At 44.4% G+C, this 15,341-nt stretch overlaps 2 protein-coding genes across 7 annotated transcripts in view; one reads left to right on the top strand and one right to left on the bottom strand.

Annotated features, from left to right (window-relative positions):
* Positions 1-1,074: 1,074 nt before the first annotated feature.
* Positions 1,075-15,341, top strand: part of c9 (complement component 9) — a 60,753-nt gene continuing 46,486 nt past the window's right edge. The window contains exons 1-2 of one of the 3 annotated variants that reach the window (XM_079524983.1): positions 1,076-1,405; positions 3,744-3,850. The gene's annotated coding sequence lies outside the window, so the exon portion shown is untranslated. Of the gene's footprint in view, positions 1,406-3,743; positions 3,851-15,341 lie in introns of all 3 variants that reach the window. The other 2 variants (XM_079524984.1, XM_079524982.1) reach the window with 2 other exon arrangements.
* Positions 3,430-15,341, bottom strand: part of dab2 (DAB adaptor protein 2) — a 31,768-nt gene continuing 19,856 nt past the window's right edge. For 3 of the 4 annotated variants that reach the window (XM_079524979.1, XM_079524980.1, XM_079524978.1), the window contains 7 exons: positions 14,711-14,773; positions 12,451-13,116; positions 8,715-8,847; positions 7,978-8,616; positions 6,283-6,431; positions 4,448-4,534; positions 3,430-3,806 (listed from right to left, as the gene is read on the bottom strand). In XM_079524979.1, coding sequence (XP_079381105.1) covers positions 4,463-4,534; positions 6,283-6,431; positions 7,978-8,616; positions 8,715-8,847; positions 12,451-13,116; positions 14,711-14,773 — 1,722 coding nt within the window. In that variant the 3' untranslated portion in view covers positions 3,430-3,806; positions 4,448-4,462. The remainder of the gene's footprint in view (positions 3,807-4,447; positions 4,535-6,282; positions 6,432-7,977; positions 8,617-8,714; positions 8,848-12,450; positions 13,117-14,710; positions 14,774-15,341) is intronic. The other variant, XM_079524981.1, reaches the window with a different exon arrangement.

The raw sequence follows: 15,341 nt of genomic DNA, 5'->3' as shown, positions 1-15,341 counted from the left end.
AGCTAAATCGTGCATTTATATAGCACCTTTTCTTGCTCAAAGACACTTCGACACTAACTGGGGGAGCCTGCAGTTCCCATCCGGTCACTACCCCTGAGCCACTGTTTCCAGCTACTTAACAGACTAGGGCACTAGGCACAAGTATAGTGATTTTCTTTGCTAATGTTTTCTAAAGCTGGTGTAGGACTACATTTGAAAATTGAAACTCATGAATTGAATACTATCACTGGTAGTAGGCTATCATAGCACCATGACTAGTCATATCTCCAATTCCCCATAGTACTATATTTTCATTCTGCAGTGTGAAGAGGATTTTAATTAAAGCAAGAGTAGCTGTGTCGGGCTTCTTACATGCACCAGTTGTTTTGTTTACAATACATTGCAAAGACATTCAGTTATAGCCACCACCACCAATAATTGTATACTATACTGTAGCTGTAAATGCTATTGCAGCTGTGGAATAGCAGCAATCCACACTACTGAGTCCTGACAGAGCAGTGAAGTGCTAATCTTCCAGCTTATGTTCTGAACAAGTTGAAGTTTACCAGCTTCAAGTTCTTGCTTTGATGCTCTAGTCTAGACCAGATATGGCTATTGGCTAGTCTAATTGTTGTGTTAGCTAGCAGATGAGCACTTCTTCCAATGGCAGAGATGTACTATTGTGAAAAAATAAAATGCAATGAATAAAAAAAACATCCTTATTGTTTTAACCATGTATTAGAATATGTAGGCCTACTTTGGCAGACGCCTGTTAGAGGCCACTTCACCCCTTTTGCAATCATATCTTATTTTAATGATGTTTAGGACACAAGAAACACTTCCCTGGTGGGGTTTTAAGTGTCTAAGCAAAGGTGTGCTTTTTGTGCTTGAAATGTACTGTAATTCTGCAAACTGTTAATAAATTCTTCAATCAATCAATCAATCAGATATTTTAGTCATGACGCCCACGTTGAGCAATGGCCTAGGCTGTCCACTTGATGGCGCCATTTGACCAGGTATTTTCATGCCACTGATGAAGTGACTGGGAGCAGCTGCGTCACTCCATTCAACATGACAGAGCAGAAAATGCAATACTGTTTATTAGCTTAAAATAGTTTGAAATGTTTACTTAAAACTGTCTCGATGATCTGTTTTGCCACTTATACTATTATGCTGCATTGATGACATCTGCCATGTTGGGGACCAACACAGGTGTTTAAATTAGTCTGATTAGCTAGAACTAATTTGTGTGCAGCACCTAGTTTGTCCTCAACATGGCTGGTGTAGGACTACATTTGAAACTCGTGAATTCTATCACCAGGACCATGGTCATATATATCCCCATAGTATTCATTCTGCAGTGTAAAGATTGGATTTTAAGGAAAGCAAAAGTAGCTGTGTCGGGCTTCTAAAAGAGCTACAACAGGTAATAACAAATATGCACTTTTGTTTACAATACATTGCAAAGACATTCAGTTATAGACACCACCACCAATAATTGTATACTATAGGCCTATTGCAGCTGTGGAATAGCAGCCATAGGCCTAGTACTGAGTCCTGTCCTGACAGAGCAGTGAAGTGCTAGTCTTGCAGCTCTGTTCTGAGCCGAGTGGAATAGTAGAGTGGCGACACGCTTTGATCTCGCAGCAAAGCGGGTGCATATCTATAGTTCCAAACATTGGAACTATCCCATTGAGATAGAATGAGGACTTCCGCATTCCATTGTTACAATGGGAGAGGGAGTCAACGCTAGTGTTGCCACTCTCTTACTAGATTACTCTGGTTCTGAGCAAGCTGAAGTTTACCAAGTTGAAGTTCTTGCTTTGATGCTCCAGTCTAGACCAGAGCCATCTTATAGAAGAGTTGCGATATTAAGGGGCAGAAAACAGCCCGGTCACGTGGGTTCATGTACTCGCACGAGCCCACAGACTCCAATGCATTCCGTAAACTCCCAGTTGTCCCTAATAGTGAAGCCTTCAAATAGGGACAAACCAATAGAAGTCTATGTAGAAGAGCCGCCATACACTGACACCACGACGTGTAAACAGCGCCTCAAACTGTGACTCCGCCCACAAACGGGGGAAGTTGTGATTTTCGCTCGTTCACTGCAATGCAATTGGCGGCATTTTCAAAACAATATTGAGCAGAGTAGCGATTATCAAACGTATTTGCAATGCCATACGTTGAAAGATCTGTTGCCCGTGGACAAGGCACGCTACCTCCGCAAGTTAGATAGCATCGGCATAGATTGGACCAAGTTGCATTGGCAGCCATAGAAAATTCCGGGGTTAAATTCTTACCCCGGATGTGACGTTTTTGGGCGTTCCTGTCTAGCGTGGTGTCAGTGTATTGGACTGGCCCCATGAAGTGAACGGAGTTTGCGTAACTCTGTCTGTACTCTATGGCTCTGTTCTAGGCCAGATAATAGATTGTATGGCTATTGGCTAGTCGACTAATTGTCTCTGTTAGTTTGCAGATGAGCACTTCTTCTAATGGCAGAGATGTAGGCTACTATTATGAATCTGCGTGTGGTCGTGAGGGTGTGTCATCAAGTGACCAAAATGTTTCTTTCACCTGCTCAAAGAGCACCCTGGGCAAGACCTACGCTGAAAAGACTATCAGCGGAAGTGGCGGAAGTGTTGCGTGTAAGATAACTACGTCACGCGGTGCGGCTGTGTTTACTAGTCCCCACCCAATGATCATTTCAGCGGGAATACATTTTCGGGAACACAACGCTGCGATTGGTCAAAAAACGTTAACTTCCGGGGGCCTTTCGATAGCTTCTCTGCCTTAGGTTGTGACCAGGCTCTTCTTTTTCGCAGTTAAGTGAGCCTGGGACCGAGGCTACTCAAAGAGAGGCTTAATCATTTCTGATCTGTCCTGAAGGGCATATTTAGAGCCTATTCCCATGCATTTAGTTTTTAAGAAATAAGACATTCAACTTCAGCATACTTTTCATATTCCACCAGTATTCCCTCTATTGCAGTGTTCAATGCTCAATAGGAATGAGTGAGGCACTGACCCAAATAGACCAGAAATTGACAGGAATCATGATTTAATTAATCTATTCAAGTGGATTGCAACCTCGTGCCTCAAAATGAGTAAATAGTAAAGTAATGATAATGAATAATAATAATGAATTGCATTTTTATAGCGCTTTTCCAAGTGCTCAAAGCGCTTTACAATGGTTCATTCATTCATACATTGGGAGGTGAAGCGGCGAACAGTCGACGCCAGCGTCACTCACTTCCCACATTCACACACCAATGGTGGCGAGCTCACACCGACCGACACATTGGAGGCAATGTAGGGTTCAGTGTCTTGCCCAAGGACACTTCGACATGTGGACAGGAGGAGCCGGGATTCGAACCGCCGACTCAGGGATCATTGGACGACCTGCTCTACCTCCTGAGCCACAGCCGCCTGTAAATAAAATTCATATCACAAAAACCAAAATAATGATTGTATTTTATTTAGACAATATCAGCATTGGAGATCATTGGATAATGCTTTATATCCCTGACACTGTCTTCATCCCTTCAGTAGAGCATGATCTTTGCATTTCCTTTTACATTTCATTCAGTGGTGCTCAGAAAAAAACAAAACTACTGATTGGATAGAAAACAAACAAACATTAAAAAAAATAAACAAGATAGGGGTGGAGATGTTAACGTAGATTTGTAAAAGAGAGGTGAGGAGAGGACGTGTGAATGTGGAATACTAATAACAATAAGAGTTGATCATTTGGATTGTCTGCCGCACAGTGTAGCAGCTGGTTTACAAGATGGCATCTGATGAAGATCCTTGCTACTCAGATCAACTGGCCCCTGGGAGAACCAACGAGAGAGAGAGAGAGAGAGAGAGAAATAATGTAAGAACAATACACACTAGCGTTTTATTTTATTTTTACCAGCTGCAAAGTGCAAAGCAGGCTGGTCTACTTTCTATCAGGTTGGTAGTGGCAACTTATTGCAACTTAGTGACTACGGCAGCCATTGGCTGCCGTAGTCACCTATCTTTCTGATTGGCTTCCTCGTCTCTAGGCAACCAGATACTTTGTGTGAAATATGACTGTCATTTTGGGCTTGTTTTTTTTCTCCACTTGAGTAAAAGTAGACAATGTAGAAATACTAGATACCAAGTACTGAAATCTTTCCAAATTATTTTATCAAAGCATTTTTTTTTAAATAGCCGATCTACATGCTTGCAGCGCGTCATATCACGACACGCGTTGGTTGCACCAAAAATAATGATAAGCTTTTAGCCTGGTTTAAATCTAGGTTTATCTATTCATTTTATTTTATTATCTATTAATCCAGTTACAGATTTAGTTTTAAACCAACCTCTTAATCTTACGGTGAACCTGGACTAGTTTTAACCCTGTTGTAGCCCCACTGCTCTGAACTGGACTAATTTCAACCCTGTTGTAGCCCCACTGCTCTGAACTGGGATAAACATGTACACTCACGTGTGGATGGTGTGGTCAAGCGAATGGGTTTCCAAACGGGTCTCCAAACGGATCAGAAGAGCCAGACGTCTGGACAGCAGGGGGGCTCTGTGAGGACAGACATCAGATTAGAAGAGCACTGGTTGTCAAACTGTTTCATGTCAAGGACCCCCAAATCGACATGTATTAGGCCGTGGACCCCCATTTTAACCCATTTTGGGCGGGAACCCCTTTTGGTGTTAGCATTATGTTATGCTTTAGCTATTGAAAATAGTAGATCTACAAGCTCATAGCGCGCCACCGAGTAGCGCGCTACGAGCTTGTAGATCTGCTATTTTTGAAAAATTGAAGAACCACTGACATAGAAACATAGCTTTTTCAGAAAACTGTCAGGATGTAGAAGACATTTTTAGAATCTGATCTCAGGTCAAAATGGGTTAAAATATATGGCCTCGGACCACCCCACAGGAGAAGATGTTTACGGCTCTAGCAGTGATTTTCAACCATTTTAATTTCAAGGACCCCCAGTTTGACCTGCATTAGTCTACGGGCCCACATTTAATGGCATTTCTATCTCTGGGACCCCAGCTTATATTGTAAAATCACTGTTAATTTAACTCTGAGAGTGTACGGGTCCATTTGATTCCATTCTGTACACTCTCTGATTTACCATGACACTATGGCACATTAGGGGCAGTATTATGCGTGTCTTAAGTACCAGGTCTTATTACTTAACTTAAGACCTGGAGGCGTGATCACTGCCATTTGGCTATTCTGAGTGGCCAAACAGCATTGATCACGCCTCCAGGTCTTAAGTTAAGTCATAAGACCTGGTACTTAAGACACGCATAATACTGCCCTAGGAGTCCTAACTAGTACTAGTGGTTCTTAAATGTTTAATTTCCAAGGACCCCCATAACTCTGAGTGTGTACAAATGGAACCAAATAGTCCATTTGTTTCCAATTGTACACACTCACTCTCAGAGTTACAGACCTGTTATGGTCATTCAGGGCTAGCACTTTGTGTGTTTCTGGCATTTAGCTGCTACAGCCACATCCGGAATAACATCCGGTCCGTCGGTGAAAGTGCTCCGCTACTATAAATCGCCGGGTGCTATGATTTAATGGATTAAATAACCCCGGGCAATCGGAGTGTTAACCACTTTACTTTGTAAACTTGACCTTTGGCTCAGTACTTGGTCTGCTCCTTATTCCATGAACACTAAACCTCTTCGCCGAAAATAGCCGATCTACAAGATCACAACGCGTCGCATCGCAGCTTGTATATCTGCTATTTTCGGGCCAATGTTCCCCCCAGAATAGGGATGTGAGGCCAGGGTTCAAGTGGTTATTGGTTCATGTAAAAATAAAAAAATCACTCCCATTAGAATGGTCAAGATCACTGGACCCCCCAAGGTTCCTTGAGGGGGTCCGCAGCTAAAATAAATGACTGATAGTTAGTACCCAAATGGACCCTAATAGGTCTGTAATTCTGGTCAAAATGAAACCACGACGCCATTCGTACATTCTGCGTTAAATAAAGAGGATTTTACAGTGTAGATTACATTCTACTGCTGACAGCTGACACAGGACATGTCGGCAAACATGGGAGGAAGAACCTGTGGAGGCAAATAACAAGCCAGTGTGCCCTTTTTAGCTTCGTGCTTTTTCCAGTTTATCCCTGAAAAACATTAAAAAAAGAACAAACGCTCTCAAGAGTTAATGATCGAATAAGGGTCCGTTTGGTTGCCAACTCTCACTCATCAATTAGCTGTGGACCAACCCCCTCAGGCTCAAGGACCACTGGTGGTCCCCGGACCACTGGCTAGAAAACCACTGCTTTTTACAGCACTGACCATGGCGATGGGCGGCGCTCCAAAGGCTTCGTCAAAGATGCTCTGGTTGAAGCCTTGTGACGGGGCTGGGGCTGCGGCTGGAGCCAGAGAGAAAGCATCGTCTAGGAGGCCCGGGGCGAGGCATGGAGCTAGAACTGCAGCAGGGGCGTCTACAACAGACAGACAGACAGAGGGTTGAGGCTTGGAGCTAGAACTGCAACAGGGGCGTCTATAACAGACAACAGACAGAGGGTTGAGGCTTGGAGCTAGAACTGCAACAGGGGCGTCTACAACAGACAGACAGACAGACAGAGGGTTGAGGCTTGTTGCTAGAACTGCAGCAGGGGCATCTACAACAGACAGACAGACAGACAGATGGTTGAGGCTTGTAGCTAGAACTGCAGCAGGGGCATCTACAACAGACAGACAGACAGATGGTTGAGGCTTGGAGCTAGAACTGCAGCAGGGGCATCTACAACAGACAGACAGACAGACAGACAGACAGATGGTTGAGGCTTGGAGCTAGAACTGCAGCAGGGGCATCTATAACAGACAGACAGACAGATGGTTGAGGCTTGGAGCTAGAACTGCAACAGGGGCGTCTACAACAGACAGACAGACAGACAGATGGTTGAGGCTTGGAGCTAGAACTGCAGCAGGGGTGTCTACAACAGACAGACAGACAGACAGATGGTTGAGGCTTGGAGCTAGAACTGCAACAGGGGCGTCTATAACAGACAGACAGACAGAGGGTTGAGGCTTGGAGCTAGAACTGCAACAGGGGCGTCTACAACAGACAGACAGATGGTTGAGGCTTGGAGCTAGAACTGCAACAGGGGCGTCTACAACAGACAGACAGACAGATGGTTGAGGCTTGGAGCTAGAACTGCAACAGGGGCGTCTACAACAGACAGACAGACAGATGGTTGAGGCTTGTAGCTAGAACTGCAACAGGGGCATCTACAACAGACAGACACAGACAGATGGTTGAGGCTTGGAGCTAGAACTGCAACAGGGGCGTCTACAACAGACAGACAGACAGATGGTTGAGGCTTGGAGCTAGAACTGCAGCAGGGGCGTCTACAACAGACAGACAGACAGACAGACAGACAGATGGTTGAGGCTTGTAGCTAGAACTGCAACAGGGGCGTCTACAACAGACAGACAGACAGATGGTTGAGGCTTGGAGCTAGAACTGCAGCAGGGGCATCTACAACAGACAGACAGACAGAGGGTTGAGGCTTGGAGCTAGAACTGCAGCAGGGGCATCTACAACAGACAGACAGACAGACAGAGGGTTGAGGCTTGTAGCTAGAACTGCAGCAGGGGCATCTATAACAGACAACATAACATAACTATAATATGACACAGCCAGGTGACATTCAGAGAACATTCGCAGTGGTGGAAGAATTACTATACATTAGTCCGGTATTCAAAATGTACTTGAGTAATTGACTATTTGTTTTATGTACTGTATGTCTAGGTTCTTTATTTTTTTGTGAGAGGAACACAATGGAGTTTCGATCCTCTTATTGTATTTTTTTAACCCTTCATTGTGTTATGGTTGCTAGCAAGTCGAATCAAAAAGAGAGCACTTTCGAGACCCATTGGGATGTCACATTTTCACATATCAAGATTTTTCAGGTTCAAATCTGCAAATTGTACCTTTAAATAATATTTTACTACTATATTGGAGCAGTAAACATTGTGCTTTACCGTTGACAACCGCTGACATTTGGTGGATGTCAAAGTCGTCGTGATCCGCGACGTCCTGAGGCAAGCCCACTTTATTCGAAAAGTATTGGTCGAACGCTCCGCCGCCTCCGTTGGTGCTAGGGGCCTCCCCCTTCCTGGCCGGGATGGCGGGCGGCGGCTTGGCGATCTGGAAGTCTTTAAACATGTCCTTCCCCATCTTCTTCTCCTTCTCTCCGAGCGGGTCCAGCGCCGTGAAGGCGCTATTCTCCACCTTCGGAGGAGCCTCTTTGACGGGTGGTCGCGGAGGGGGTCGCGGAGGACCCTGCAGGTGTTCGCCCATCATGGGGAAATGGCTAGGCTGAAAGGGGTTGGCCATGGGGGGCTGACCCCAGCCCATGGGTCCAACTTGCGGAGGAGGCTGGCCCCAGAGTTGGGGCTGGGAGGCGGGCGGGGCGCCGTACTGAGGCGGCATCTGTTGACCCCAGATGCCCGGCGGTATGGGCAGGCCGCCGAAGGCAGACGGCTGGGGGAAGGCGGGCTGATGGCCTTGGAGTGTCATCGGAGAGCCCACGCCTGGCATGGAGGGGAACATGGAGTGGACAGAGGTGGGGGCTCCCCATAGGCCGGCGCTGGTGACCGCAGGACCGAGCTGGAGATTACCTGAAGGACAGAATGGGAACAGGCTTGTCAGGGTCAGTAATCGGTGAGACGCGGAACGGGTTATCTCGTCAAAAAGCATCAAAGTATCTTAGACGTACCAAGAGCAGCGATGGAGGAAGCCACGGAGCTGGCAGGTGTGTTGTTGAAGAGACTGTCGACTGCCTCAGGTGAGCCATCGCTCTGCCCAGGCTCAGCGAACAGGTCTGCTCCAAACAGGTCGCTGTTTGTAGACTTTCCACGGAGTCAACAAAGAAAATCCGTCAGAATGCTGCAGCCTCAATGACTATAACGATCTTAACTTGAATTGTATTTGTAATGCATCGGTTGTATTGTAAACACACTTGTTTGGGTTTTTGTAATCTAACATAATTTAGCTAACTATCAATTACGTTTGACAGAAATACTTGTTTCATTAAAAGGCATAAAATGGTCATAACGTCGTAACTTACCACCGCTTTACTCACTGAAGCATGAACGTTATGAAATGGCATATGATGAGCAAAGATGAAAATGGAAAACAAGAGTTGATTGTTGAACAGGACGGTTACAGGTCGAGTTAGACGAGCATGCAAAGCCCTACAGACAGACAGACAGACAGTGCAGCTAGACTCCCATCCCTGTTAGAACGAAGCATGTAGGTAGAGCACACAACAAAACCCTCGCCTATTTTCAACCTATCTTCACATTATTTTTGAGTGGTGCAAACCACTCTAACAACCAGCTTTGTCTGTATCTATGTTTGTGTCTATGTATGTGTGTACCTGTATGTGTTGTGTAAAAAAAAAAATGAGTATGGTTACTATGGTCACTGACATTACGTCAGACCACAGCTGATCAGGCTATATAAGACCTTGCACCACTCAGTTCACACGGGTGTGATTTTTTTTATAATGCTCATTATAAAATGGTACAATTTCTGTCAACTCACACTGTCACCTTACTGGTCAGGGAACGGGGGGGGGAAATGGTTCCAGTTCCGAACCATTTCATTTTCAGTGGAAACAAACACTGAATACTGGTTCAATATTAGGTGGGGGGGGGGGGGGGGGGACCGAATTGGTTCAACCTCGGTGGAAAATGGTCTCTCTGTGTCTCATTGGTGGGCTATGGCAGTGGTTCTCAAACCTTTTCATGTCAAGGACCCCCAAATTGACACTAATGAATTAGTCTGCGGACCCCCATTTGAAAAGATATGCCAGGGACCCCCCCATAAGAGAAGGTTTGTACGACTCTACCAGTGATTATTTACCCGTTTAATTTCAAGGACCCCCAGTTTTGACATGCATTAATCTACGGAGTACGGACCCCCCTTTAACGGCATTTATATCTCTGGGACCACCAATTTATATTGTAATGCAGAGTTCAGAACCTACCAGTGACATCATCGATGGGGAATCCAAGCTAATAGAAACGGCAGGCTTTCTATTCCTGGAAAGCTATCATTCTATAATAGAAGCCATTGTTCTCGCATTAATAGGAAAAAAATCACACCCGTGTGAAGTGAGGGGTGCTCTTATCATCCTACTCATTCAGGCCAATCACAATTTGTGTCCTCACCTTCGTCTTCAATGTTTGTGTGTTTACACAAACACTCAAAGCTGGCCATTCATTGTCACTGGCATTCAATGTTTGTGTTGCCACAATGTTTGTGTTTACACAAACCCTCAAAGCTGGACATAGGAAGGGCTAGCGCCCCTTCAAAAAATAAAAATCACACCCGTGTGAACTGAGTGGTGTAAGGTATTATATAGCCTGATCAGCTGTGGTCTGACGTAATGTCTGACGTAATGAAATCACACCCGTGTGAACTGAGTGACCATAGCAACCATGCTCATTTTTTGGTACGAACAGACAGACAGACAAACTAACAAAGCCAGTTGTAGGAGTGGTTTACACCACTCAAAAAGAAACACTTATTTAAATAAAATCACACCCATGTGAACTGAGTGGTGTAATATAGCCTGTCTGACGTAATGAAATCATGTCTGACGTAATGAAATCACACCCGGGTGAACAGGGTGAACATAGCAACCATGCTCATTTTTTCTGCACAGACTAACAAAGCCAGTTGTAGGAGTGATTTACACCACTCAAAAATCATGTCTGACGTAATGAAATCACACCCGGGTGAACAGGGTGCACATAGCAACCATGCTCATTTTTTCTGCACTAACAAAGCCAGTCGTAGGAGTGGTTTACACCACTCAAAAAGTACCCAACCTGCCTACCGATGATGTCACTGGTAGGAGGGTTCTTAAAGGCTTTTAAATCCCTGGTTCTCAACGTCAACTCAGGTCTGAGGACCTCCAGAGTTAAATGAACGGAGGGTTTTTTACAGTGTGGAAACGTAACCTAAACCTAAAAAAAAACGTAACGTAAACCTGTAGAAAAACAGTAAGGAAAAGGTAAAACCCGGCCGCCAAACCAGGGGTCCTTGGAATTTTGTTGAGAATGCTGTAATCTAAACTTAGTACAAACATCACCACAGGCCAAGGAAAAAAAAAACCCCAATGTTCAGAAAGGGAGGGGTTAGGAAACCAATTGTGGTTTTGGAGGTGTGCAAACTGTGCAGAACAGAAACCATTACCATCCAAACATGCAACATTACTGTTACATCACTGTCAGGCGGAAACCTTGTATCTCCATATTTATTTATTAGATTTTATTTAATAGATCGATACTATCGGTCAGACTTTATGTGTCTGTGGGTTTTATAAATACTTGTATTTAACCGTATACTTAAAGCTGCTATAAGCAATAATATGTCAAAATATTAATGACTTATTTTTTTGGTATTCAGACATCCAGCAATGGGTAGAACGCTCCCAAAAATAATTTAGTCTCTGTGACACATCTAGGGGCCGCAATCTGCATTCAAAGATGTTCCTAGAAGCTTTGTCATTGGTCGAAAAAAACCCGGTCGCAGTGGCCAACCAATCAGGAAGCAAATCGACCAATGACAAAGCTTCTAGGAAGATCTTTGAATGCAGTTTGCGGCCCCTAGATGTGTCACAGAGACTACATTTTTTGGGAGCGTTCTACCCTTTGCTGACTGTCTGAATACCAAAAAAATAAAAAGGTCATTAAAATGTTAATGACCTTTTTTTATTATTGCCTATAGCAGCTTTAAGTTTAGAGAATTGTGAAAATCCGAGATCTGCCAGTTCACAGCACAGTTCTCAAACCATTTATATACCTCAGGCTGATTCCAAAAATGACCTAAGTTTCTGAAAAACGTTATTCAAAAATTAAAAAGAAAAATAATGATGTTGCTGCTATATAATGTACATGGCAACAACCGTCTTGAAAGGTAACAACCCCCAAAAAGGCGTTCCTGTCCTAAGTGGGTTAAATATTCCACGCATGGACAAAATCGGGATGCCAAGTTGAACGTTTTTTTTTTTACCCGATTATTAGCCACGTGTTAGAGCTTGTGACTACATTTCATAACTCCATTAGGTCAACCGGAATCAGTTCTTAACCCATTCTGGGCGGGAACCCCTTTTGGTGTTTTATAACTAAGCATTATGTTATACTTTAGCTATTGAAAAATAGCAGATCTACAAGCTCATAGCGCGCCACTCGGTGGTGCGCTACGAGCTTGTAGGTCTGCTATTTTTTTTAAATCGTGAAAATGCGGCATAAAATCTTTGAATATATATATTCTTTCAGAAGACTTATTTTTTTTATTTCGACGTCAGGCCTAAATGGGTTAAAAATGTAATTGAATTTTTCATTTGAATGAAATAATTGTATAACCGCTTTGGACATACAAGGTTTCGGACGCGACGTGGACGCTATATATATCTGATGCATGGAGCAGTGGGTTTTCACCTGTGCTCTCCGTCGACCTCGTCCGGCCTTAGCGTTCTGCGGCGGTGGGCTAATGACAACCGACTCCTTGCCGCCGCCACCACCGCGGGGCGGCACTGGCGCTTGCGGCTCACACACTACGCCGTTAGAAAGAAGAGCGACGCTTTTCACGGAGGAAGAAGAAGACGCGTCGAGAAACGGGTTCTGGGCGGAGAGCGCCACCGCCGCCGGTCCGACGCAACTGTCCTCCTCCGCGGAGGCGCTGTTGGGTCCATGCGATATCACGCCCCCTAGTGGCCAGTGGCCATTGCTAAGCGCTAGGATCACGCTCTCGCTGGACAACCCGTTGAGCTGAGACGAGTCCCCGAGGCCATTCATGATTGTCTTGGTAATGGCGGGCGGCGGCAGCGCCGCAGCGGCCTGATTGGCGGCCGCGGCGAGAGAGATGTGAGGGTTATTATGGGATGCCGATTGGCCGGGTGAATGAGAAAGGGGGTCGTCTTTGAAAGGGTCAGTGTCTGGGGTTGGAAAGAAGCCAAACGCGGAGGAGGAAAAGGGGTTCTCTGTGTGCGGAGAAGCCCAGAGGTTAGACGAGGCACAGGAAGTCACAAAGGGGTTTCCCTTTATACAGTTCTGATTGCTGTCGACTTCAGAGGACAAGTCCAGCAAGAGAATATCATTAGATTCCTGGGTTAACATGGGGGGGGATGGTGGTGGTGGGGGTGGTGGTGGTGGTGGGGGGGGGGAGGAAGAGAGAAATTTGGGGGGGGAGAAAAGACAGATTTATGATTATGAATCGGTTCTGTTGGAAGAGATGAGAAATTGTTAAAAAGAGCAAAATTAATAATCACATGATAATGTAAAGATATGACAGTTTTAACATGATTGATGAATAGGATACTGATATCAATGATCAGAAACTCAATTATTAAAACAAATCCATAATTCATCTCTTTTTCTTTTTTTTTTACAGTCAAAAGTAGAACATTTGAGTTTCAGACTATTGATATGTAGAATGATTTGAGCGGTGCTGTAGTGCAGTGGAGCCAGAGGCGGCCTTATTGGCTTCTGTTTCAATTGAAACGGGCCTGGTATACAATAACTAAATAACTCTGTTACACTGTTTTGTGTAATAATAATAATACAGTTGAAATTAACCCATTTTGGGCGGGAACCCCTTTTGGTGTTAGCATTATGTTATGCTTTAGCTATTGAAAAATAGCAGATCTACAAGCTCATAGCGCGCCACCGAGTGGCGCGCTACGAGCTTGTAGGTCTGCTATTTTTGAAAAATCGAAAAACGACTGACATAGAAACATAGCTTTTTCAGAAAACTGTCAGGATGTAGAAGACATTTTTAGAATCTGATCTCAGGTCAAAATGGGTTAAAGAAAGAACAAATAAGGTTCCAATAATCATCTGCTTTATCATAAGTGATCAATTTGTTCCAGAAAAGCATGGATTTGCCTAAGGCAGCCTCTGGGTGGAGCGCAATGCTTTCACATTATAATACAGGCGGCAAACGATAGCACAGCTGCCCTGAAGGGGGCGACATTTCTCTGAACATCTGTTCTATATAACTGCTGTTCAAAGTGATAGAAAGATCAGGACATGTGAGCTCTGAGCTGCATGATTGTCGACCGAGACGTATCGACCAAAGTGTCACGTGGCTCTGCCTCTACTCCGAGTGATGAGTTGACAGCTGACAGGATGTTGTGGAGGGTTTTTTTCACATATTTACTATCCTAGTAATAAAGTTGCATGAAATGCAGATCAGCCTCTCCTCTGTTGTGGAAATAAAAATAACGTTTTACCTACTCACCAATACAAAGGCGGCTTGTGTTATTAGAAAGCCTACTTTCCTTAGTCGACGCACTCTGAGCCCCCCACCACACCAGAAGGGGATTTTTTTTCTAAAAGTATTTTTTTCCCCCGGTGAAAATAAAATCCCTTTCTGGCCAAAAAGTGCATTTTATATGTGTGGTGGTGGGCTCAGAGTGTGTCCACTAAGGAAAGTAGGCTTTCTAATTACACAAGCCGCCTTTGTATTGGTGAGTAGGTGAAACGTTCTTTTTTTATTTTCGTAAACAGAGGAGAGGCTGGTCTGCGTTTCATGCGAGCCAGGAAGAGAACGGCCCCATAGCCTTAAATGCAACGGCAGCAAAGGGTATTAGGGCTATGGACCAGAGCTAGTAATAATAGACTGTAGAACCTCTCTCTCTCTCTATGTACCAGAGAAAGTTGACCATACTGGTCATATACTCTGTAGCAGCATACGTACTGTGGGAGAGTGGATGTCTGGAGGGGTTGACATGTCGCCAAACAGGTCAAGCTGTTCCACGGGCTGGACAGTAGTAAAGGACAGAGAGATTTACATTAGTAGTGAGTTGGACAGCTTCATTTTGTCATTTTGAACGTATACCCAACGGTTGTTTTCCCAGTGTGTATGCACTGGTAACATTGAGCGAGAGGGTGATGAGCTTGTGTTGATTGGTATAGCTTCCATACTACAGTACTTGCCCATTGTGAGGAATCAACACAAGCTAAAGCCATTTCACACTTAACCGCATGTGACATCAATACTTAACCAGCCCTATAGAGCGTCACAGTCCCGCCCCCCTTTCAGAACCGACGACAGGCCCAGGAAATAATTCCCCATGCATTTTTCCCATAGACATTTCAAAAAGTATTTATTTAAAGTCTGTAAGCATCGAACAAATTATGCCAACTCGGATCGTGACAAATCATGACAACAAACACAATTGTTTGGGGCGAACAAATAATTAGAACACAGAACACAAAATATTGTGTTGTCATGATTTGTCACGATCCAAGTTGGCTTTGTCCGAGGCTTTGAAGGTCTCCAAATAAATACTTTTTGAAATGTCTATGGGAAAAATGAATGGGGAATT

The sequence above is a fragment of the Electrona antarctica genome (genome assembly GCF_951216825.1).
Source record: "Electrona antarctica genome assembly, chromosome: 16".
NCBI lineage: Eukaryota > Metazoa > Chordata > Actinopteri > Myctophiformes > Myctophidae > Electrona > Electrona antarctica.
The sequence above is the reverse complement of the archived record's forward strand: the minus strand, read 5'-3'. Positions and strand labels throughout refer to the sequence as shown.